At 37.4% G+C, this 25,856-nt stretch overlaps 1 protein-coding gene and 1 long non-coding RNA gene across 3 annotated transcripts; one reads left to right on the forward strand and one right to left on the reverse strand.

Annotated features, from left to right (window-relative positions):
* The first annotated feature begins 3,208 nt into the window (after positions 1–3,208).
* On the forward strand, positions 3,209–14,462 carry LOC308702936 (uncharacterized protein). Of its 2 annotated transcripts, none has more exons than XM_081386125.1 (5): positions 3,209–3,389; positions 7,240–7,569; positions 9,696–9,841; positions 11,366–11,421; positions 13,143–14,462. In XM_081386125.1, the coding sequence occupies exons 2-5, from the start codon at positions 7,296–7,298 to the stop codon at positions 13,249–13,251; spliced, it is 585 nt and encodes a 194-aa protein (XP_081242251.1). In that variant the 5' UTR covers positions 3,209–3,389; positions 7,240–7,295; the 3' UTR covers positions 13,252–14,462. The 2 variants fall into 2 exon arrangements, with proteins under 2 accessions (XP_081242251.1, XP_081242250.1); XM_081386124.1 differs by lacking the exon at positions 3,209–3,389 and adding an exon at positions 4,180–4,419.
* Positions 14,463–22,338: 7,876 nt separating this feature from the next.
* On the reverse strand, positions 22,339–23,440 carry LOC308703098. Its single transcript, XR_014031679.1, has 3 exons — positions 23,304–23,440; positions 22,879–22,919; positions 22,339–22,451 (listed from the first exon to the last, which is right to left on the reverse strand). It is a non-coding gene; the product is annotated as an uncharacterized lncRNA (long non-coding RNA).
* Between the last annotated feature and the right edge of the window lie 2,416 nt (positions 23,441–25,856).

Genomic DNA, 25,856 nt, shown 5'->3' on the forward strand with positions numbered 1-25,856 from the left:
GGCGTTTAAAGACTCCATTTGTCCATTATTTATTTCTAAAGAAACACGAAAATGTATAAAAGGCTCCATTACCTTGTATTTTACTTTATGGCCCCGTAGAAGCAGTTTTTGTAAAAATAGGCTAACGATTGCGTCATAACCACACAACTCTCTGTCGCACAGTAGAGAGATTACTGTATGGACAGGAGGAGAAGCTCGCGGGCAATCGGGGGGACATGGAGGTTTAAAGTGCGATAAAGTCAAGGGAGAAGCCCATAGAGAGCCATAAAGTTTCTCCTGCTGCTAGCTCATGGACAGCTCCTACTCACACTCTCCGTCTCTGCAAGATTCGGAAGGGAATGATTCAGATTTCTCTCGGCACAGCTACTAGAAGACAGACAGGTTACTCACGTCACATCTACGTCGTCAAGCTCAGTTTGAGTCTGCGCAGTACGCTCACCCATCAGGAAGTGAGTGCTTCTAATTGACTTCACTTTTCTCCATTGAAGTCTATGGGGTCGCTGTGCCCATTTCTTTTACTGTCTGATGCAGGTGAAGAAAGGGTGCTTCTCATTTCTAATTTGTGCATCCTCTCTTCCTTTCCTCGCGTCTCAGCTCCGCCCCCTGTAGGATGCGAGGGAAGAAAAGGAGGACGGAGGAATCGAAGGAAAGCTTTTTTTATACATTGGAATACTTGATCACTCGAGCATCACTTCACGGCGTCATCAGCAGCGCTCAGAGGATCTGCCCTTATGTTGTATTAGTTTGGTTATTTAAGAAATTAAAAATATATAATAATAAAGCAAGATACCCTGTTAAAATATGTGGTTTATATAAACTGTAGAGGTAAAGTATAAATGAAGATTATTGTGAGAGATGTGAAGGGGGAGGAGAATGGATACGTGCGTCAAGTTTAGTCAATAAAACACTTCCGCATAGGATACACCTGTGTATCCTCGCTCATGACTCCTCTGGAAGCTCCTCACTCCTCGATCCTCACTCCTCACTCCTCGACCCTCGACTCCTCACTCCTCGACCCTCGACTCCAGGCGGTGCGATTAGAGAATTGAGATGTCCTTCAGGATGGCTGAGCTTGATCGGTTTCCGGGTCATAGGATGGAGGACGGAGGAGTGAGGAGATGAGGAGGGATATTGAGAAGCACCCAAAGTTTAACACTTACTTCACCAAAAAAAAAATCTAAAGTCTTTTGCTTATGGTTTAACGGAATCATTGAAGGTCAGCAGGAAGTAGGCTACATTAGTCAATAAAGTAAGATTAAATGCATAAAAATATTTGTTTTATTTAACATTGGCCTATTTAATTATTGGAGGTTTGCATAGTATTCTGATTTTGCATTTCACTGATTTTATTCATTTTGAGGAATGCTGAATCTGTTTTTTGTGCAAGTTAGATGAGTAAATGCACATTAGTCTAGAACTACAATAACCATAATTTTCACACACAACGCCTCTGCACTTACGGTTTTTGTCAACATGGGGACAGGTCAGGAGAGCTGTGTGTCAATAAATGGGAAAACAAAAAAGCCTAACTTGAGTTACTAATTTCAAAAAGCAACTCAGATATTTTGTTGTAAATTTAAAAAGTAATGTGTTACTTTACTAGTTACTTGAAAAAATTCATTTGATTACATAAATCAAGTTACATGTAATGCGTCCCCAACACTGCTCAATACATCAAATCAAATCAAATCAAGTATATTTGTATAGCGCTTTTTACAATACAGATTGTATCAAAGCAGCTTCACAGTATTAAAATAAAATAATACAACAAAGTTTGTTTCTAGTGGAATTCATCAAAATGGGTTTTACACTAAAAGCAGGGCAGCAGAGAAAAAGATTCGAATCAATTGAATCAATTGCTTCACAAAATGATTCACTGTTTCGAAGTGTTCGAAACGCCACACGCTGGCGACCCCTGCTGGCCAGAACAGTGTAATGCAACTCAGACCAAACATGTGTGGGAGGAGAGCATCTGGTCACACATGCATAAACAGTTTTTACAAATCAATTGCAAATGCTTTATTAAAAGTAAAATTTGTCAAATGCAATTAACTAATCATCTAATAAGATTAAATATCAAGTGTCTGTATAATATGTGTTCTTTTATACATTGTCAGGGCTTTGTTTGTTCCATGAATAGCTCATTTTAACAGGCCAACAAGAGACTACAATTCAATTTATTCCTTTAAATTATAATGTCTTAATGTCTAACGTAAGAGAGTGGTCTAACGTCCACAAATGTATAAAACTGATCAAAGATCAGGTAAAACCCTATGTGTAACCAGAGCCGTTGAGAAACATCTTATTTAACGGCTCTGGGTAACACCATAGGGTAAAATCATAGACTGTGGGTAAAAGCCATAGACACTTGTTCATATTTCGCCGCTGGGGGGCGATCTCAGTGACTCAGTGACTCAGTGACAGTGGTTCACAGAGATCATCGCCCCCCAGCGGTGAACCATTGAAATTTCGAAACAGTCGCACTCTTTTACTGAAATCACGTGACTTTGGCAGTTTGACGCGCGCTCCGAGCCTCTGATTCGAAACAAAAGATTCATAAATGTTTCGAAGCTTCATGAAGCAGTGTTTCGGAAGCGCCCATAACCATACTGTAGTTAAATTAATTAGTTTAAAGAACCACGTCTTGTACCGTATGTTACATTTATAATTAGCATCAGTCCCAGACTGTATATATTGTATGTCAAACATTACCCTATCAAAACAGAAGAGTGGAGAGACTGGGATATAATTGGCTACATAACCCCGTACATAATTTTTTTTTTTTTTTTTGCCAATGTATCCTAATTTGTCTAAATTTAACTAATCATAATAATTAAAAACTGCCAACAAGAATAAACACATTAATAAATGTAGTACATTATTGTATGTATTTACATTAGATATTCTTTTGAACTCTCCTGTCCAAGCAGCTTTTTTGCGCTATTATGGCAATGCGCTTATCGTCCTCATCCGACATTTTAGATGAATTAATTAAAGAATAGCCTACATTACCTTCTCTCTCGTTTATTTAACTCTGAAATAATATTCGACCAAGGCTTTTTCTCGTGTCTTTTCCCTCTTTAAAATTAGGTAGTATTCACTAAGGTGTGTTGTTTTAATAAAGGTATTAGACTTCATGTATTGTATCTTGTAATCTTATATTGCCGACCCTGATTTGACTTAAAGTAAATGGAGTCGATTCCATTGAATCCTTCAGTCGGAATCGAACACCGCCGATCACGTGACCATGGACTGACGGTGTGTGGTGAGATGAGTCATCTCTCTCTCTCCACCACAACGCAACTCTCTGGATATAAGTGCGCCATTTTGCAAGAACAGTCACAAATCTCACGATGAACTGTTTTTTCGACACTCCCTCGCTGTCACAAGTAAGTAAAATATGTTTGCATCCGAGAGTAAGAATCTATTTAGATATAACCTAAATATGACTCTGTTTATGTTGAACTAACATACTGCATATTTAACTAATAGTAAACAGTAAACACATTGCGTTGTTTAACAAATAGTATGCTATGACGTTTTCAAGTAATATTAAGAGGGAAATTTATTATAAATCAGAATTTAGACTTGCCTATTAAATTAATTTGTCGGCAGAATTCGTTGTGAATATTTGGTAACGTTAGTTGCTTTAAAATAAACTGAAACCTATTGTTGGCGTGGGTTCGGTTTTTACTCAGCACGTCTTTTTTCATTTTTAATAACTTGCATACATAACGTTACACACAAACACACACACACACACACACACACACACACACACACATATATATATATATATATATATATATATATATATATATATATATATATATATATATATATATATCACGTCCTGGCCGTTTTCTTCTTTCTCCTCCTCCTCCTCCTCCTCATTTTTTTTTTTTGGCGGTTGACAACCAGCTTGAGGTACATTTCCGCCACTACTGGGATGGACTTTTTTTGCAGGGCGGTAGCGGAAAACTCATTAATATTCATTAGGGAAGTCATCCCTGATTGGTCTTAACCCCAGTGACGGGTAGGTTTAGGGGCGGGGCTGGGGTAGGTCATCGCATAGACCCCAGTGACGGGTAGGTTTAGGGGCGGGGTTAGGGGTAGGTCATCAGACTAATCAGGGATGACTTCCCTAATGAATATTAATGAGTTTTCCGCTACCGCCCTGCAAACAAAAATTCGCGGACCGGGCGATAGACAGACCATCTCCCGACATGCGCCATTTTTATCTTGACTGTAACGTTACCGTGAACACACACCCCAATAGGACTGTACGCAATTCCCTTCACTATAGCGTTTGCTTCAACATTTAAGTGAACTTTTGGCTTTATGTTTTGAAGATTCTTTTTTTTTCTTTTACGAAAATGATCACCGTAGTCTGGCTCTTTATCGCTGCTGCTGCTACAGGTAGGTGGGCAGTTCTGTGTGGACATCATCAGGGAATGGGTCCGAAAAGTGATAAATGATAAGACTGTAGAGTACCAACAAGCTCCGATGTTACCGGTGTTGTGTGCCACTCGACCGAATAGGCTCCTGTGATTTGTTTCATGCTTCAGAATCTCTGTTAAGGGAAACGTAGAGCATCGATGCTCTCTGGTTTTCACAGTGCATTTTTTTACTAAGGTGAGCCTGCATTTGCTTAAGAACAGTTACACAGATGACACGCTGCCATATTGAGGATGAATGTGTGCATATTGTGAATTAATTTAATTGAACGTGGCAACCGGCTTTCCTGAAAGCCTTTGCACATAGTTAAAATGCATTATAATACATTCTTAGTTCATAGTTATTTGACTAGCTTTCTTTTTCTTTATTCCCTTAAAAAACTATTTTTTCATTTAAACAATAATATCAAAATAATATATTTTATTTTAAGTTTTATTCTAATAAAGTTTAAAGAAAAATAAATACTACTGTCAGTTTCTGATTATTTCTTGGTCTAAATAGTCTACATAATGAATACAAGTCAAAGACGTAATGTAAATTAAACATTTTTACATTTACAATATATTATTTCTCCAGACACACCTTCTCCGACACGTTAGTTTGTAAAGTGCCGCCACTGTAACCTTCTTGCATGTTGGTCTACATTAAAAACATCTGGAGATGTACACACACTTTGACATTTTGGTAGTGTTGTGGTGAGCATTATGTGATGTTGGGCTATCAGTTTGTAAGGGGCTTACTCTGTATTGCAGCATTTGCCTGCCATTTCCTGATTTGGGTTTACAGTAGTGCTGTAGCGGTGCGTCGATGACGTCGACGCGTCGACGTCAAAATTACGTCGACGTCATATTTTTTGCGTCGACGCTTCTTTATTTATTTATTTTTTTATTTTTTTTTTTTTGTACCATTCCCGGAGGTACAGCTCGCCACACACACACCGCCCGCCGTGTTATTCTGTCATGTTTTCTCCCTTTCTTTCCAAACCGCGACAAACGCCAGTCTCCTTTCTCTGCAGAATGTGATAAATCCGCTCAACCAATCACAGCGCACCATTCCACGCATTGTAAACAGTAACGGTGGCGCTTTGAATACACCCGGCATCCTAGTTTTCCTTATCTACTTTTTGATCAACAAACAAACAAAAAAATGAATACATTTGACGGCATTGATGGACCTGTGGTGGATTCTGCCGTAGGGAAGAAACGTAAGCCATCAAAATCTAATCATTTACGTGAGGAGATTAACAAGATGAGGCACGCGGGAGGAAGAGAAATGCCGACTGTTGCTTGTTCTCACACTAGCGCTACAGCGTCAAACTTCTGTCGAATGCTGACACGTGAACCCCAGGGGATCTTTTAAAAAAATTCTTGTACTCAGTCAACGAAAACCGAGCAGGACCAAGCCATTTTACAGCTGATCGCCGTCAAAAAATTTCAGAAGGTATTTCTTAGCGATGGCTGATTGAATGTTTAGTCCAGTAACTTACGTGCTAAATATAAGATTAGTATTGACCGAGTTCAGAGGCTGTCATGTGGATCAACTTACTTTGTTGTGTATTTTCAACAGTTTCAATATGAAAAATAACTTTTATATTGATTCAATGGATTAATTGCATTTAAAAAAAAAAAAGTGTCATGAATTTATTGCATTTTTGGGAAAAAAAATAATCTGTTTTTATAATAAATCTTTGAAAATCAAAATCTGGATTTGAATTATTTATGTTATTATAACCTAAAGATACTATGTGAAAGTTTGAAACAGAAAATAGTGGTTTTAATCTTGCCACTTTCTTGGTAAAGAAAATCAATTTTTTACTCAAATTAATCAAAATGGATTTATCACGTTTATACTATATTATTCAGAAGTAAACATTGTAGCTGACAGTGTGTTTGTCAGAATGTTTATTTTTTAAACCACAACCTTCTAAGTGCTTCTTTTACTGATATATTTAACAATATCTTTTGCATTTCTCATCCAAACAACGTCAAACTTGGCACTGCACTTACTCGTGCCCAGACAGCTGTCGAGTTTGAAATCCATCGGAGTAACGGTTCGAGAGATATGCGAATAACAGACAGGATAATTAATTCAAATTAGTCGTTAGATTAGTCGACTAATCGATAAAATAATCGCCCGACTAATCGTTTAATAAATAATCGTTTACCCCAGCCCTAGTTTACAGACCGTGGTTTGGTTGCTATTTTCTTTTTTCATGTTCTTTGATTAACTTTGTTTTGATAAACCACTGTATGGACTTGTTGTTTCAGCTTTGCCGTCTCTTGAGCAATATTGCTTCACTTAAAATTACTTTTTGTATGAATCTTTTACTTATTCTAAAGAAGCCTTTGTAATTGCTTTGTAACAATTGTGGTCTGAAGAGTTGTGGGACAGGAGACTGGAGCTCAAATAAGCTAAATTATTTTTAGTTATTTTGTTACGGAAGGACTAAACGGTGATCCTGATTTGTAATCATTTTATCTACAAGAACAAATCAAGTCGCTTTAGTATCTAGGCATTTTGTGGTTTCAAACATGCAGTATATTTCTATAGTAAAATGACACCTTTATATGTCAAAATATCACATGTAATTCATGACCCCTTTAATACATTCAGTTAATTTAAAAAAGTGATATATAATCAGGTTTGGAACCATACTAATTGTAATTACTAATTACGGTACTTCTTCCTCACTAACGGCTGTTGGAATACATAAGACAACTTGGGAAACTGTTCTAAAGTATAGTAAATAATTTCCTCCTTTGTGTTTTTCTTTCTGAACAGTCGCTGTGCTCGTTGCTGGGTTGGAGTTGGAGGCAACGGAGGGACAAAATGTTTCCATGCACTTTGAAACCGGTCTGGAGAGAGTTAATGAAGTCAGAATCAGATTTGAAGGAGAGGGCAAGGGAGAACGCTTGCTTGTACGGTACTGTTCCCCTGCCGCTGTTCTCACCTGTCACCCCTTCGAAACACCTCAACATCTGCAAGTTGAAGGAGGAGATGTGTCCTTGATTCTTGTGAAAGTGAACAGGTCCAGTTCAGGCCGTTATACAGCACAAGTCATCACTGCTGATAATCAGGTGTCTTATGTGACTGCTACGCTTGTTGTAAACCGTGAGTATATTACTATAATATCTGTTTGCATGTAATGTACCAGAATCAAGATTATGAGAGAGATAATATTAATGGTCATAACTGTTTTTATAAAGTCTTATTAGCTGTGTTTCCACTGTCGGGTCAGTGCGAGCCAGGGCTTTAAACGGCCCATGCCGGGCTAATAGCCCCGGGCCTGGAGCACCGAACCCAAAACACACTGTGTTTCCACTGTCGGGCCAGAAGCTCCACAGCGCTTCACTAAAACACATCAGTAACAACCTCACACAAACCCATAATTTCACAAACAAATGGAAGTTCATCAGAAAACTGATCAGAAAGAAATCACTGGAAACAGCGAGATCGCAAAAGAAACATGATAAAAGCGGCCGTTTGCTGGCATTTCTGTTGTTTACTTGAATATTTAAAACCCAAGCATCGATGTTTTACCACAGGTTTACAATAAAAAGTGATACATTGATCATAATGAATTAATTTGTGGCAAAATTGCACATTAGTCACACAGAAATAAAGTGGTTTACCGTTAAGGTCTATTTCACAAAAGAAATGTGAACAGTCGCGTCTGTTTCTGTTTATTTGGAAGTTACAGGACATATTTACACCACATTTAAAAAGAATAATAATTTCTACAAATATGCCACCACAAATACGACCTGAGGAGCTTCAGCTCTCTCTCTCCCAGTACAGTTATATTTTATTTCAGTCAGAGAAACAGAGGAAGCTTTATTTTATGATTGGCTGCGGAGCTAAATGGATATCCGACAGTCACACATAGCAGCTGTTGGCCCGACAATGGAAACGCGGATAATAAACTCACTAAAATTCTTACTTGACATTTACTTGAAACAGTTAAATGCTTCTCACAAAACACAAAATCCCGAAAAAGATTGAGGTTAAGTTATAGCTATGTAGGCGTTGTTAATGATGTAAAGACTCCGGTGTGTCGAATTGTTTGATGCACAGCATGAAGTAAGGATGCGCCGATCTGATATTCAGTATCCGTATTCTGTATGCGATTTTTGCCGGAGCGGGTATCAGTCAGTAGCCTGACTACGTCAGACTTCGTACTTCCGTTCAATTTCATTTCGCTTCTGTACTCAGTCTGAGACAGCTTCAGAGCTTTCTGTTTTCCACCGGCCTGAAAACAGCCGGCCAATCAACGAACAGAGGGCGGGCTGAGAGCCGTGACGTAGACGCTGATTGTACCGTGGATGCGTAGATTTACTTCACATAATCTGCAAAAGTCCTTCACAGCCATGTTCACTCCGGTATTTCGCTCGATGGTTTTGTTTTCGCATCATACATGTGTTTACAGTGAAAGTTAAATGCGGCTGAGCCAGCGCATAACACACGCCATAACCAAACGTTATGTGATTGGCTTACGGGTAACCAATGATTTTAAACTTCAGACAAGCGCCCCCCCGCGCGAGAGAAAACACTTCTCTATTATGCTATTCCAGACTCTGTCTACGAAGCAAAGTGAAGTAGCAGAGTCTGGTATTACCAGGCTAATCAGTCAGACGGAACCGATCCAAATCCGATACTGTCCTTAAATTTACAGGATTTAAAAAATGTGAATTTTTTTTTTTAATCTAATTTAGTCAAGGTTTTGCTAAACTTATACCTCACATTATTTTCCATTTATATTTGTCTCAAATCGTTGATACAGCACAAGTAGAGTATGTGCTTTTAATGAGAAATATAATATTGGACTGTGTTTAACACATAAAACATTAATCATCAGTTCCACACACACATAAGTAGGCTATAGATATTCTACAATGATGATCAATAAAAAAGAAATCAGTGTCTGATCTGTGTCGGACAATATTCAGTGTTATGGGTATCGGATTGGTTTCAGAAAAAATATCGGTGCATCCCTAATGTACAGATTTGGAAAAAGGAGAACAAATATTGTTTGCCTTGCACTATTGCACTATTTCTTGGATAATTTGCATTTGAATCTGTTCAAACAGATCCTCATTTGACTTTGATTAGTAAAGAGCAAAAGCTTGTCTGATATAGTGACATTTGCTGAAGTAGGATTGGTCAGTAATGTTTTAAGGTGGTAAAGGTCGTTTGACTTGCAGTTTATAATCCTCTAATGTTCTTGTTGTCTCTTCCAGAAGCTCCAGTTTCTTTCACTACATCTCCTTCACACTTCATCAGCCCAAAACCTCTCAGCTCCTCTGACCTACGAGGGCTTTATGCTTTAATACCTGCAGTCGTCATCATCATCATCTTGTGCTTTTGCTTCTGGAAACTCAGGAAGGCAAGTATTACTTAAATTTATTCTTTTATCAGTGGATATGAGCAGCGCTGCAGTTCTAATAAAGTCGCTGATAAACCCAGGACAGTTTAGTTGTCCTCCTGAGCTCTTCTGTATCACTAAAGGCTCGGGTATTTGTTTATTTGTTTTTAAGGATCCCATTAGCTGAAAGTCTGTGCAATCAGCTAGTCTTCCTGGGGTCCATTCTAAAAAATTACATTACAACAACAACAATATTCATTGGTATACTTCAGTTTCCACATCTGCTCTAGTGCGTAAGAACGAGACTATGATTGAATCGGGAAATAAAGCAAAATAACTGAGAAAAATGAGAAATAGTCCTCAGATGCATGTCTGTAATTTATAGCATTATGGCATTAATTCAAAACATTGAGCATCAATTCAATCTCTAAACAGATTCATTAAAATAAGTTATTACTCCACCACGTTCATGACATCATTAACCAACGTGGTTGAACGACCACTTTGCGACAATATGGTTTCGGGAAACAGTCGTGACTTGATTTCTTCAACGACGGATCATACTATAGTAGTGAAGCAGCGAGTTACATCGTTGAACAGGAAACACACCCCAGAACTGTATTTGAAGGCTACAGTTTTAATTTATTTATTTGTTGTTATTTTTGTTATTATTTATTTGTAATTGCATAAATTCATTAATGTTTTTATTTTCAAATACAGTAGTCATTATTTGAAGTGGATCAAAGTTCATCACAGTTGTCCTAAGACAAGAATGGGTATTGTTTAAAATTCATGTATGACTTTGAAAGGTTCTGATCCACTTCAAATGTTGACTTCTGTAGTTAAATGATAATAAAGAAAATAATTTTAAAACAGTTACTATAGTCTTTTCTATGGTACCAAAATTGGTTCAGAGAACCGTGGAATTTGACTGGTATTGGTACCGACTATTGAAATTTCGGTACCATGAATGTGAAACGTAGAGCTAAGCCTTTTTCTTTTTTCCTTTTTATGAGAGGAAATAGTAATAGTAAAATAATAACAGCCAGTTTGAAGGTTTTTGACACATATCTTAATGACAATGATAAATTAATAATATTAAGAAGAGGATCTATGATTCTTTCAGTAGCTTAGTAGGTATAGGGTCTAACATTTTAAACATAACATGTATTTGCATAATTCATTCTGAAAACTAAAACAAACTAAAAATACGGCGCTCAAGTTAAATAAGTTCAACTTTTAAAAAAACCTCTAGACCATGTGCTTTTTGTCGTTCCCCTGAACCAGTCCTTACTCCTGTTTATTATTGTGAAGCTGCTTTGAAAAAATGTCTATTGTATATAGCATTATAAAAATAAAGGTGACCTGGCTTTCATGCATGTTTTTGATTTTAGATGATTTAGCAAGTTTAGACAGTGAATGGAATTGTTCCACTAGAGTGCAGAATAGCAGATGTTCCTGCGTGGTTTTCTCCATTGTTTTTTAGCAACTGTGTAAACGGCACCTTTTATTTGGTTTACATTGTGTTTTTGTGTTGACTTGCAGAAGAGTAACACAGCGGATGATGAAGAAAAAGCCACAGAAACTCCTGCTGTCTCCAGGTATGAAGCTCTTCACTTCACTATGGTCTTTTGTTGCATCACATGACTTTCCATAAAGTAGGATATTTAAAGGAGCATTTCACCCATGGGAACATTGATCTTTATTGAAAGTGGGTCATATATGTTGTCAAAATGTAAAATAAATTTAGAATTTGGTGCCTTCTTAACTGAGGAAAGACAGAAAGTAACTTCAGGATGCATTTGTATGAAAGACAACAACTCCCACAATGCACCACATTGCACAGCTGCGCAAGCCACTCCCACTAATCAGAACAGCGCACATGAAGTATCCGCCTATCAGAGAAGTCACTCTTCCGTCTACAAGGCTAGCTCCCACCAGAGCTTGAAATTCACTTCACACAAAATGTCTAGTTAGTTGGCGAACTCATTAGTGAATTACTCCTCGTTTGTATTTCTTTCTAAATGGTGAATTATTGGACGGTACCGGGATGTTCAGTCAGAACATATGTGGTGCGAAACTAGGATGGTTCACCAAACAAACGTCCGTGTCCTCGTCTGATTCAGAGATTTCGTCCAGGAGAAATTGGCATCATTGAAATTCTTTACAGCAGACGGACTCTATCTCTGTCCATAAGCGCACAGTGAGAGCACCGGCGCCACCAGTCCGCCCCAGCTTGAGCCAGTCCGTGCTCCTCGTCCGCGACAGGTCTTCTGCCTCCTGTTCCTCCAGCAGCCTCCACTGCTCTTCGCTATAATGCGGCTCGTAAAGGTAGCCACAAACACCTAATTCGAGCATCAGACTTCCGAAATCCTCTTCTTCCATATCATATTGAGTAACCCTCCGCCATTGTCGTAACTTCACATCTGGCTTCACAGCGCCTGTTAGCTTAGCTTCAAACAAGATGGAGGATATTGCTTTTAGTTTCTGCAAGTGGAGTCCCACCCACTGATCTGTAATGGCGCTTTTCCACTGCATGGTACGGCTCGGTACGGTTCGACTCGGCGCAGAACGGTTCGGCTCGCTTCGCTTTTCCACTGCGTGTTACGACTCGACTCGGTACGGCACGGCACGGTTCGGTTCGCTTTAGCTCGGCTACTTTTCCACTGCAGTTAGTACCGCTTCAAAGTGGGTGGGACTGATCGTTATAGTTACCGTCTCTACTGCCATTGCATCATCATATTAAATGCGAATTTTTCATTCCGTGTTTCCCCATCCGCTCCACGGCAACCAACGAGAGGAACGTCTGCACCTCGTCCACTGACCACGATTCAGCCATTTCTTTTTTTGAAGTTTACACTTAAAAAAAAAAAAAAAACAAAAAAAAAACTTGTTTTAAAAGTTTCAAATACTGAAAGTGATCTGCAGTGTTTTCACGTCACATTTTAGTATCGGTACGGTACGCTTGGAACCTCAACAGAGGTGGTACCACTTAAAGCGAGCCGAAGCGAGCCGTACTGTACCATGCAGTGGAAAAGCGCCATAATAGGTCTGTAGCGTGAGTGGGTCCCGCCCCCTGGGAAAAATGAGGAACAAGTGTTTGTAGTCTCAACCCCTCTACTAAGAAATGGGACTTCCTGCTTAGAATGAGGCAAAATGACGATTTTTGCATCATTGTAAGCAGGAACTGCAACACTGAAATCCTTGTTTCTCCCGTCTCCGGGGAAAATGAGGGAATAATGCAATTGATGTAAATGGGTGAAGTGTCCCTTTAACTTGCCATGTTGTTCCTCACTAAGGACAGTTTTCTGTTGTTTTACAGATCCAGTGTCTCGACAGAAAACAACAATAGGAAAAAGGATTGCAGTGGTTGTGTAGCCGTCGCCATGAACGGCTGTGGAGAAAATGCTGAAGCTCTTCTTGCGTCTTAAAACACCTTAACCTTGTTCAAACTGTCAGTCCAAATCCAATTTCTGTGCATATCCAATCATGTTTAGTAGGTGCGACCTGCAAAACAAACAACAAGAATCACAGGAAATATGATTTTAACAAATGTGAATCTTTAGATTTAATTTAACAGGTTTAATCTAAAAGATCAGTCTGGCACCCTCTGATAGACGACTGCTTTCAAACACTTTTTGTGTGTTTTTGCAGCGTTGTAGCCAATCAGACCTGTTTGTTGAGCGTGTGAATGCAATTGCCAATGATAAGTATTTAAGTTATTCAGAATTGGCTGTTAATCATGAGCTCTGCACGCTTGTTATAAGTTAACCAACAAACACTGTAAATAAGAGATTGGATTATAATAGTTTTCACTGTTATATATAGTTTTCACACTGCGTCTGAACTGAAGTGACATGAGCTTTATTGATTATAAAGGCTGTGCTCTTTGCTTGTTTTCTGTATATAACATATCATTAATACCATTCATAATTTAAAGTATAAAGTATTTATGCTGATAAGTACACACAGTTAATTTTTCTGTGATGACTGACAACCAAATTAAATTGCATGCTTGACATAGTGATAATCATATTGATGAACGGGACTAAAATCCCAGATGTGTTTAAATCGATCAGTGCATTAAGTGTTTCAGTGTAAGTGCTGTAGAGCTTCGCAGTGTTTATGAACTGAAACGTATCTGAAGGCTACATACTAAAGGTTTAATTGTATTTATTTATAGTCATCTATAGTATTTAAATGAACTAATTTATTGTCAAAAGTGTTTTTGCAATGTTACCAAAATTGGTTCAGAGAACTGTGAAATTTGACTGTTATTGTTACCGACTACTGAAATTTGTGCCATGATCGCCCTTATTGCGATCATATATCAGTCGGATGCAGTCCTCAAGCTCAAATGAATGTAGCCGATGAACCTGAGCTGTCAGATGCAGCTTCTTCTTCAGCACAACTATCCTTACATTGAAGAAGTGTGTCTTTTTAAACCCCAGTGCCTCATAGAGTCAGAGAGACTGTAGCTAGAGATCTTCCCAAGTGCTTTCTGGTTTTGTGTGCAATATGAAGTGATCAGTGAATGTGCTGTGGTCATTTATGCTGTCTGTGGATCAGATGATACTGTATGAAAGGAGATTCAATGTCTATCGCTATATTTCCAGAATAAATATATCGTTTTGTAACCCTTTTCCACAGCGTTGACTGGTGTTTTCTGTCTGGTTAAACTTCACTTCACTGCTTAAGTAATCTTATCATAAATGTTAAATAATACTCATTAATTTATTTAGTGTACAGTTAATATGACGACATTTATTGATGAAACACATTTGTTTACATTTAAAAGTATATGTGGGGGGGAAAAATCAGACTTGAAGTAATACAGATTGTATTTGAACTTGTAAGCTGGTATTAATGCTAATAATCTGTTTTTTAATTGTTTTAAGAAGTACAGTTATACAGCTTTTATTATATTGTTGAGATTGCAGGTTTGATGTAGGCCTATCATAGAGATGAACAGAAGCTTCTACAGCAGATCTTCAATCAGATCAACACATCATGATTTATGTTCGGATATGCGCACTTGCAGTCTTTATAAAAGAAGGGAAAATAATTAGTGTGAATTTAGTTATTTGGCCAAAACAGCCCAACTACCCGATGTGAATTTACATATAGCTATTCTTATTTTACTTATTTATTTCTATTTTCTTCATTATATGGTGCTGGTCTGTTGTCTGATTAAGACATTTCATGGATGCATTTCAAGCGAAAATGATATTCGACATCGCTGGGAATTATTCAAAAAACGCACTAACCAGCAAAAAAATCCACTCCGACATTAAATTTATCTGTAGGCCTACTTGTAGCCATTAAAGAAAATGTATTTAGTTTCATATTTATGCTTAAATAGTGTTCTTTTTTAATTTCATAAATGTTGAAAAGTGAATGAGTAATCATAAGATATATCGGGAGACATAGGCCTAATTTTGACCCCATTAAGTTTCGTTTTGTATAAAGCCTTTCTTTAAAGTGAATTTCGTTTTGTATAAATTGTATTTTAATTTTAATCCATGTTTCATCAACGGATTGCCTGGATTTAAAGAAGCAAATAGCAGACAATCAAGACATGGACGTGCCGGCGTATATATATATATATATATATATGCCTATTTAGAAAGCTTGAAATAACTTTTAAACAACATAGAACAAAAATTCAAAATGAAAAGAAAGTTAAGAAACATATAGCTATGTAGGCTATTCCGTATCAAGTGTGCATTTCTCTAAATGTCACGGTCATAATACTGCAAAGGTGGCAGTCAGCATCGTCAACTTCATCTTTGCAGCCACACAGAAAACACTAGTTTATTAATAAACAATTAAAATATCTCCTTGCTATTTTTGACACATTCATATTTGATTAACGTTACTTTTGCCGGTTCTTTGTGCAAGCTTTATGCGTCCGCTATATGTCATATTGCGTCCGTTCATATTGTTCAATATTTTCTATATAAGTTATAGGTAAAAAAAGACCTATAAAAGAAAATAAGCAGCTACTGTGCCTAATATTATTGTATACAGTGCACACGGTTTATCCATAGGGTTTATGCCATTGAAAGTAGGCTATAAGAAAGATTTATGCCTTATGCACGTGCTTCTTCTCCGCGTTTTTTGCCATCTCTGTGGCAGAATTAAAGCGCCACATACAGGACTACATGTATAGTACATCGTTTTTAGTCGGTTTCGGTGGTTTTTGAACGAGGAAAAAAAAACATCGGATAGGGAAAGCTCTGGCTTCGTGTGGACAGGCCAGAAACTGGTAAGAAACGGTGAGTGACAGAAAGTAGTAGTAGGTGTTCCAGTCTTCCAGACGAACAAGCCTATGGCTGCGATTGGCTGTGAGGAGACGTCATCAGCTGTATGCATGTGATAAGGACCAATGGGCTGCCGCATCTGACTAAAGGCGTGGTCTGTATGGGAAACTTGACGTCGATGTGTGTGTGCTCGGTGTAGTAGAGTTGGAATGTATGTTTGAAATAGACAGTTCTTCTGCCATATTTTGAAGCTAATTTTCCGGAATTTTGCCAACGATGAAAGTCATTGTCACTATCAATTTGGTACTTTTTTCAGGTACGTAGACTGTTTATTTAATCGGCGGATTTTTGTTGTTTACTGAACAAATTTATTGTCAGTTTATTCCTCATTATTCTAATACAGTGGTTCTGATTTGCAGCTCTGGTTGTTGCTGGATCGAAGTTCGAGGCGATCGATGGACAGAATGTTACAATATCCTTCGACATCGATGAAGTGGAGAAAGCAGATCAAGTGAAGATTATTTTTAAAGAAGACAAGAAGGAATATGCTGTTCTTTTTGCGCAGAAGCCTTGGGTCTATGATGATCCTCCAGAACCCGGAGTTTCACTCATGTTAGGAAAAGGACGTTTGTCTCTAATCATTCAGAATGTGAACATCTCCAGATCAGGACTCTATAAAGCACGAGTCTTCACTGGAGAGAAAGTGTCTGAGGTGACTGCTACACTAGTGGTCAACAGTGAGTATATTACTATAATATATTACTATAATAAACAATGTAATGTCCCAGAATCAGGATTATGATAAAAAAAAAAAACATAAATGATCATGATTGTGTTCATAAAGTTGTAAAAAATAATTTGATGTCATCGGATGCAAAATTTACTTTTATTGCATGCATATGAATGTATCTTTGCAGTATGTGGACACAACAAGGGGCGGCGCCAGTGCGCCAGAAGACACACAGCCCACATTACCTCAAACTACTCGTAGTACACTCGCCAGGATTTTGATTGTATGTGGGCCCCCAGTAAACTGGATGGGCCAGTTAAAATAAGCCAAAAAAATGGCTTCATCTCCGTTTCAGCGCTTTTCTGCGGCAATGAGGACAGCGACTCAGTAGCCTACCTGAATTAAATGCGTAATTAGCTAGGTTAAAAAAAATTTAAACAGGAATTTTTTGTTGCTTTTTTAATACAATTACAATTTAATTTAATTTATTGTTTAATAAAATTATAGGCCTATTATTTTTAGTTTATTAACAGCAACAACAGCTGTAAAGATGAAGTTGACGATCGCCATCTCCGTAGTGAACGCGCCTATAGAGAGAAATGCACATCATGGATTACATAACCAGAGAGTAGCCTATTTCTTTTCGTTTTAAATTGTTAAAAAGACATTTCAAGCTTTCTTAAGATATATTTCATGCCCAATGGTAGCGCCGCAGCTGCCTCACAGACGTACAAAAACAAAAAATGTTTTTTGAGTGTAGTCCCGAATGTATTTTTATAAGTTGATAGACAAAACCGAGACAATAGCCTTTGTAAACCATGTAAATCATAAGTTGCCTTATTTTCATTGTGCTTTGGCTTTGCTGCTGTCTCTGACTGGTGATTGTTGAAGTTCTCTGTCTCACACAGAGACGCACCACGTGAGTGATTTCAGCATAGAATATCTTCAGGATTTGCGCGCAACAAGCAAACAATCTCACAGCAATTTTTATTTATTTTGATAAATAACGCAGTCAGCAGCGCCGCACAGTCCTCTGTCAGATGAGATGTTGTCACAGTATATGTCCGAATATAAAACTCAGAAACACGAACTTTCCTGTCGTGTCAGCCGTGCGCTCGAGGCGCGCACTCTTCAATATCACGCACTAATGCGATCAATACATCTAGCCTAAATGATCGTTCATGACATTCTTTTAACTATAAGCAACTCAATTAGCCTAGATCTGTAATATTATTTCCTTTGAGCTTGTCTTTGTTTTAAATTATATTGTATTTTTATTGTGAGTGCATGTGAACTGCTGCGCAGTCGTGTGATTTAGTCAGCTTGATTAACATTTTTACAATGTATTCCTATTTAACACAAATGTTCTTTGCTAATTACAGAAACTATATGCAAAATTCATAAGTATAAATATATATTTATAAGTTATATTTGTATGGTCCTCGAATGTGTTTGAATATTTCACCTGTCAACTGCTTGACAAATAATGTATGCTACTGCCCACTGTGATGCTTTTAAAGCTATTGTTATCCATTTTTTCGTAATATTATGATTTAAAACTGCAGAAACTGATTACTTTTTGCAAAATCATCAGTTGAAAACAGTTATGAGTGATGACAACTATGCATGATGTAAATGATCAGATGTGATGCATCGTTTGATCCACAGCAAAAACTCTTTATTTATTCAATTATTTATTTGGAAAAGAAGAAAACTATTACTTGCATAATTTCTTGAAAAAATTGTTGAATGCTGTGCAAAATATACAGATCCTTCATAGACTTATTAGAAAGATCAAATGCTTGTCTGATAATTTGGCAGATGGCGAGACATTTGAGTTGAGTTACTGATTATCTTTTATCTTTCTTGTTCCTGTTGTGTTTTACAGAAGCTCCAGTTTCCTCCAGTCCAGCTCCTCCACACTCCTTCTCCAGCCCAACACCTCTCAGCTCCTCTGACCTACACTGGCTTTATGCTTTAATTCCAGTCTTCATCATCATCATCATCATCATCATCATCTTGGTTTTTTGCTGCTTCTGTAGATGGAGGAGGGCAAGTATTACTTACATTTATTCTTTTATCAGTGGATATGAGCATTACTGCGGTTCTAATAATCTGAGTCTGTATTCACCAAAATCTTTCAGCTAGAAGTTCTAACATGGACATTTAGGAGCAGCTCTTAAAAATTAGTGGTGTTTCGCTCCTAATTTTAGATTCATCTACGAGTAATTCAAACATTTTAACACTAAAAGTAGCAGCTGAACCCAGAACAGTTTAGATGTCGCCCTCAGGACTTCTGTATCCCAAAAACTGACTCGTACACCTGAAACAGATCTTCATAACAGTTTAAACAGTGTCTAAAAAGAGTTTGAGTCTGAGTTCTGTACAGCATTTTTTAATAGTGGGGTATATATTCATTTTGATTGATTGTCTTCAAAAAAATATTTGTCAGGGAAAAAAGCAAGTGTCACTTTTACCAAAAAACTGAATTAATTCACCTTTTGTTGTTACAACATGCATTTGTAACTTTTAACTTTAATGTGCTGTTTCTATTTAATTTAACCAGTAGCGGTTTTTGGCACGGGCGAACCGGGCAATCGCCCGGGGCGGCATTTTTTGGGGGGCGGCGCCGCCGGCATGAGCAGAAAAAAAAAAAAAAAATCTGCGCGGCGAAGTGGTTTTCTATTATCTGTCATTTCTCTGTGTGGGGAATTGGCAAATTTGCGCCCTCTGCAGCTGCAGCCCAGCTAACAATTTAACGTTCTGGGAACGTTCTGGGAACGTTAGTTTTTGGTTCCCAGAACGTTCCCAGAACGTTCCCAAGAACGTTCCCTATTGGTTAGCCAGGAAAGTTTTCTTTACGTTAATAGAACGTTCCCTATAGGTTAGGGGAACGTTCCCGGAACGTTGCCGAAAGGTTCCCAGAACGTTCCCGCAAGGTTCTCGTAACGTTCCCGGAAGGTTAGGGGAACGTTCCCGGAACGTTGCCGAAAGGTTCCCAGAACGTTCCCGGAAGGTTCTCGGAACGTTCTCCTAACGTCTACACATCCTGATATGCCTGTACACAAATTATAGGTCTACAAACATATTCTACATTGTTTATTGTTCAAACACTTAAGAATCCTATGAATATATTATTACAATAAATTGAATTTACAGAAACTATCATTAATAAGTAAATCAATCAGTTTGTATTAAATAAATAAATCAGCACACAATCCATGTTTTTGTTGATTCATTGTTTAATTATCAACCTAAAATAAGTCATTAAAAACAGCGTTAGCAAAATGTATTCAGGAACAGTAATTTACATTTAATATTTCAAACATGAAAATATTTCAATAAATAAAACTGCACAAACATTTTAATTAAAACTATCTTTTGCAAACTGTAGCCTATAACTTTGGCTAAAAAGTTGAAAAAGTATTTATTTATATACAATATACATGAATGTGCCAATCTTCACACCGCTCAAAACATTTAAACTCCCAACACCATCTGCAAATTTAACAAGAAAATAAAAAGACAACGTGTTACATGGACACACAATCCCATGCCAAAATTCAAGCCCTGTAATGGCATTAATATTCATCCGGAGCAAATGAAAAGAGTGAGGTGGGATTGTGTGTCACAAGCTGTAGGAGATATGAGAGCACGAGCGCTGCTGGTATCATGTATTTATTCAGATATTTCAGCATCAATGTGTATAGAAAAATTTATATATTTCAAAACACTACATTGCATTTATTTATATTGCACTATTTATTATTTCAGACTACAAATCAAAAAAGGAATGTTTTATATAGGGGTAAGGATACCCATTAAGCCTCTCTCTCTGAAGTCAAATAAAAAACAGAGAAAATAATATTTAAGTCTAGTGAACTCTGACCTGCGAATTCGCTTTACCTTTTATGTATAAGTCTCACCTCCAATGAAGAATTTGAAAACCTGTAACTGCTGTGTTGTTTATGAGAAAGAAAGTGAAAAAAAGTTTGAAACTGCTATCAATTTTTTTTTTTTAATCTCTGTGACTTTACACCTACAAATTCCACTGTCACAGGTGCTCAGTTTTGCTATAATGAAACCCTCACAGAACATGGTAATAATCAGCCATCCATGCAAAAGCAAAGGTCGGTGTAGTTTACAGGTGCATCTGTCCAGGCCAACGTCTGATGCCTTGATGCCTTCCGCTGGAACCTGAAATAAAAAAAATAGTACAGTTCAAAATCTATCATACATACATCTCATCTGGTATCACAAATTATCATTCCAGGTTCACTTTAAAGGGGTGGTTCGGGATTTTTGACATCGGACCTCAATGTTAAGTCAGCCTGGTTGTTATTCATCAGTGGAGACATTTTTTTAAAAAAATTATCCAGTCCTTATATTTGGATAGTTAGCCGATGCTAGGCTAGCGCGAGTCAATGGTAGATGCGTTAGCCAGCCATTAAAAACAGTTTTACCCACTCCACAGTGCACCAAACGCAAATCAATTATAACACCAAACTATCGATGCAAATGTTCGTTGAGAGAATAATGTTAGAAATCAAACTTACCTTTCATCTCAATGATCCCAAAGGAACTAGTTTCTCAGCAGCTGCGGAATTTTACTTTGCTCCAGTTAGTAATGCGGCGAAAAGTAAACACAGAACAGACGCGCACTACAGTGTGTGTAGTACATGTGTGTACCGGCTCACTCGGTTGCCTAGGTAATCAATATCACTCCGCTGCTGCTGTAGACAAGGCTTATGATTACAGGGAACAAATTATAACTAATGCAATGTGATGAAAGGTAAGTTTGATTTCTAACATTATTCTCTCAACGGACATATACATCGATAGTCTAGTGATATAATTGATTTGCGTTTGGTGCACTGTGAAGTGGGTAAAACGGTTTTTAATGGCTGGCTAACATCTACCATTAACTCGCGCTAGCCTAGCATCGGCTAACTATCCAAATATAAGGACTGGATAATTTTAAAAAAAAAATGTCTCCACTGATGAATAACAACCAGGCTGACTTAAAAATGAGGTCCGATGTCAAAAATCCCGAACCACCCCTTTAAGATATGCTCAATATTAGTGCTGCACGATATTGAAAAATTTAGAGTTTATTTAGAGATATCAGCCGTATGGTTTAGTGCATGCGCTAACGGCTCCAGGTTTGTATCTGGTAAATTACCCCACTAATAATGCCCAGAATGGTACCAAACTACTACAGTAGTACAAATAGGTTCTGTACTCATTAAACGAGGCATTGGAAAGTTTGTAAGTACATCAGGAGTTTATTTAAATAACACTTGCCTGACGGCGAATGCTACTGCTGATGTTGACGTCACTTTATGAGTACAGAACCTATTTGTACTACTCATTTTCCCCAACATAGAGCAGACCGGCACACAACAAAAACTGCTGTTCGGATGTTCCCTTTTCTGATATTTTAGCCTTTGTGACATTTTAATTAAAACAGAAGTAAGAATTTTAGTGTAATAAGCAAAAATTAACAGTAAACTCAGAGATCACCTACCGCTGCAGATGTGTACGGAAGTGAAAAGCGGAAATGCTTAGACCTCTTTCCGGTTCAACCGCTGGGCGCTCCGCATAACCCCTATTGGGGGGATTTTGTAGAGGAGTGAACCTGCATAGAAAATTACAATAGATAACAAGCATAGATAAATACAATAGAAGAAAAACACAGTTGAAATAAGCAGTGCATTATGTTTTTCAGTTAAATCTAACTTATCAGGTACAGAAATTGATTTATCAAAATGTAAAATAAGTCTTCAGTGTAAAAATAAAATAACTATAAAATTAATGTATCTTTGCTAAAGCTACAAGTCATTTTCTCTTTTGATGTTTGATCACCATTGGCGACACAAACAGCTGCGGGTACATTAGGCTGCTGTCCCTTTAAGACAAATGCGCAGAACTAATATAAATGACACGCATCCGTTTTCTTTCTGTTTAAAACACAAGACAAGAGGAAACTCGCCATTTTGACTTCATTTTGCCTGCACGTGTCTGTAAAAAAAAAGTGAAAGAGAACTTAATTCGGCTAAACTCACCTTCTTCATCTACTGACTGTGGATGGCATCAAGGTCTTGTCCTGAAGAATACAGGGCCAAACAATAGGGATTTTATCTCATCTGGTAACAAGAGCAAAGCCATAACTTTAAGAACTCTACTGATATATTTACCCCCTGATATTGCATTGGGGATATCAATTCAAACATTTTTAAAGGCTAAGAGTATGAGCCACAGCTGCCCAAGATATCAAGGGGTTGCAAATTAGTCATGGCTATAAACCTGTATGCATGGCATCTACTTTGTATTTTTTATAAAGCAATGTTCTATGCATTTGTCCCTGTCAAATAAACATTAAATAAATAAATCTGTGAAAAATAACTGCCTAAAGTTGTCGACCCCCTGAACCGCATTTAAAAGTACAAAGAATTTCAGTATTGATCAATAAAAAAAAATACATAAATACCTTTGAGTTGGACAGTATGGTGTCAGTCTCATTGGCCAACATAATTCAAAACAGACCTAAAGAAATAAAATAAAATATAGTAATCATCAGGATATCATGTTATCATAATAGTTAAATGAATTATTATAACTATGACCATTATAATATTGTATTAGTCGCCTATTATTTAGCTGATTATTTAGCTTACAGGCTTCTCAAGGACAATCTCACTGAAAAAACTTGGGGTTAATGATTTTAAAATGTGAGACTTATTTCAAAAGCATAAATCTTACAGACCCCAAACCTTTGAACAGCAGTGCACTGTATGTTTGAGGTGGTTTTGCTTACTAGTCATATGGTTCATAGAGATTTTCTTGGACAGGGAGTGCAGCAGGCCATCACAGCATGATGATCTAGGAACATAACATGCTGTTTGTCACAGAGCCAAAAATATTACATGTGATAGGTTTATTACAAGGAACCAAGCTAGAACAGAGGTGAAATGCATAAAAGATAAATACAAATCTTAAGATAATATATTGTGAAATAAATGCATATGGAATTATCATCATGATTAAACAATAACTCACCCCTTGTTGTAGAGTTTTATTTTTTCTCTCGCTATTCTGAAATCACATTTTAGCAATATTGGTAAGTGACGTCACTGATTAAGTTAACAATACAGTGCATTATTTTAGGTTAGCCTAAATAAATTAGCTTACTTCCCATTGACAAATTACCAGCAAAACTATCAAAAACTGTTATCTACACTAAATATGTGTTTAAAAACCCAAACTTTCATAAATAAGACCTCAACTTAACGTAACTTAGGCCTAACGTTGTCTTTTGAAAACGGTTAGCTAGCATAGATGCTAACGGACTTTTTCAAAGACATAAAACCATTTTTTTTAAATAAATATTTAACAGAAGCGTGTCAATTACACGTAAGAAATGTGTCAGGGGCGTTTGTGTGTATTATTTGTGAGATTTTGTTGTCTAAACTTACCTGAAAGCAGTGAAACCAACAGCGAGAGACGGGAGTTTTGTTGTTTGTCAGTTGTCGATGACGTTTCCATCTGCTCTCGCGCAGCGCACGTGCTCCAGTGTTTGATCACGCGCATGCGCATTAAAACACTTCAAAGTCACGCAGCATTTAACATATAGAATTAAAATATATAACATAATTTAAAATGTCATTAATAAAAAGTTATTGCGAATAGATCTGAACGTTGTTGGTTGTCTTATAACCTTAGGGGACCGTACTGACGACTTGTCAGTTGAATCTGCCTGTTAATAGTAAGTGATATTAAAATAATAACCTGCAGAGAACGTTCTCAGAACGTTCTCTTTAGGTTATAAAAATAAAACCTAAAACCTGCAAGTTCTGGGAAGGTTCTCTTTAGGTTATAAAAAATAAACCTAAAGATAACCTACAGGGAACGTTCTGGGAAGGTTCTCTTTAGGTTATAAAAATTAAACCTAAAAATAACCTACAGGGAACGTTCTGGGAAGGTTCTCTTTAGGTTATAAAAAATAAACCTAAAAATAACCCACAGGGAACGTTCTGGGAAGGTTCTCTTTAGGTTATAAAAATAAAACCTAAAAATAACCTGCAGGAAACGTTCTGGGAAGGTTCTCTTTAGGTTATAAAAATTAAACCTAAAAATAACCTGCAGGGAACGTTCTGGGAAGGTTCTCTTTAGGTTATAAAAATTAAACCAAAAAATAACCTGCAGGGAACGTTCTGGGAAGGTTCTCTTTAGGTTATTAAATAACAACCTGCAGGGAACGTTCCCAGAACGTTCTCTTTAGGTTATAAATTTAGACCTAAAAATAACCTACAGGGAACGTTCTGGGAACGTTCCCTTAATGTTATAAACATAGATCCTAAAAATAACCTACAGGGAACGTTCCCAGAACGTTCTTGTTTGGTTCCCAAAAAAATAACCAAATGGGAACCAAAAGGGAACGTTAGGGGAACGTTCTGTGTTTGCTGGGAGGCGCCCCTGCTTGCTGAGAAGATGCCGTGCACAGAAGCTGTTTGTTTGAGAAGGGGAAAGGGGAGGAGGAGGCGCGGAGGCGCGGGCGCGGATGACAGTTCACCTCTGGGTCTCTCCCAAATGGAACGGACAAGGGGGGGATCCTTATTGTTATCTAAGTTAGTCACACCTCGACTTTCTTCCAAATAACGCACATTTCATTCATAATATTATAAATACAGGCCTCTATATTTCCTGCACCCTTCGAAGGGGGTCTCGCCCAGGGTGTAATTCAATGTAGAACCGCCACTGAATTTAACCCATGATGTAACTTAGTGATATTAAATCACATTTTGGAAAACAAGTAGTTTATTCAGAAGTCACTCTTTTCCGTTTCCGAAATCCGTTATTTCCTCCACTGAGTCGATCCACTCTTCTTTAAACACATGATGATGTTTTATCTCACATGTCTTTGTCTCCTGTATTGATCTGTTTGACTCCAGTGTTGCAAACTATTTTAAATGGAAAGTAGTTAAAGCTTAAAGTCTCTAAATCAGCAACACTGTTTGTTTCACAAACACATCAATCTCTTTCT

Source organism: Scardinius erythrophthalmus (genome assembly GCF_964197995.2).
Source record: "Scardinius erythrophthalmus genome assembly, chromosome: 15".
In the NCBI taxonomy this organism is placed as follows: domain Eukaryota; kingdom Metazoa; phylum Chordata; class Actinopteri; order Cypriniformes; family Leuciscidae; genus Scardinius; species Scardinius erythrophthalmus.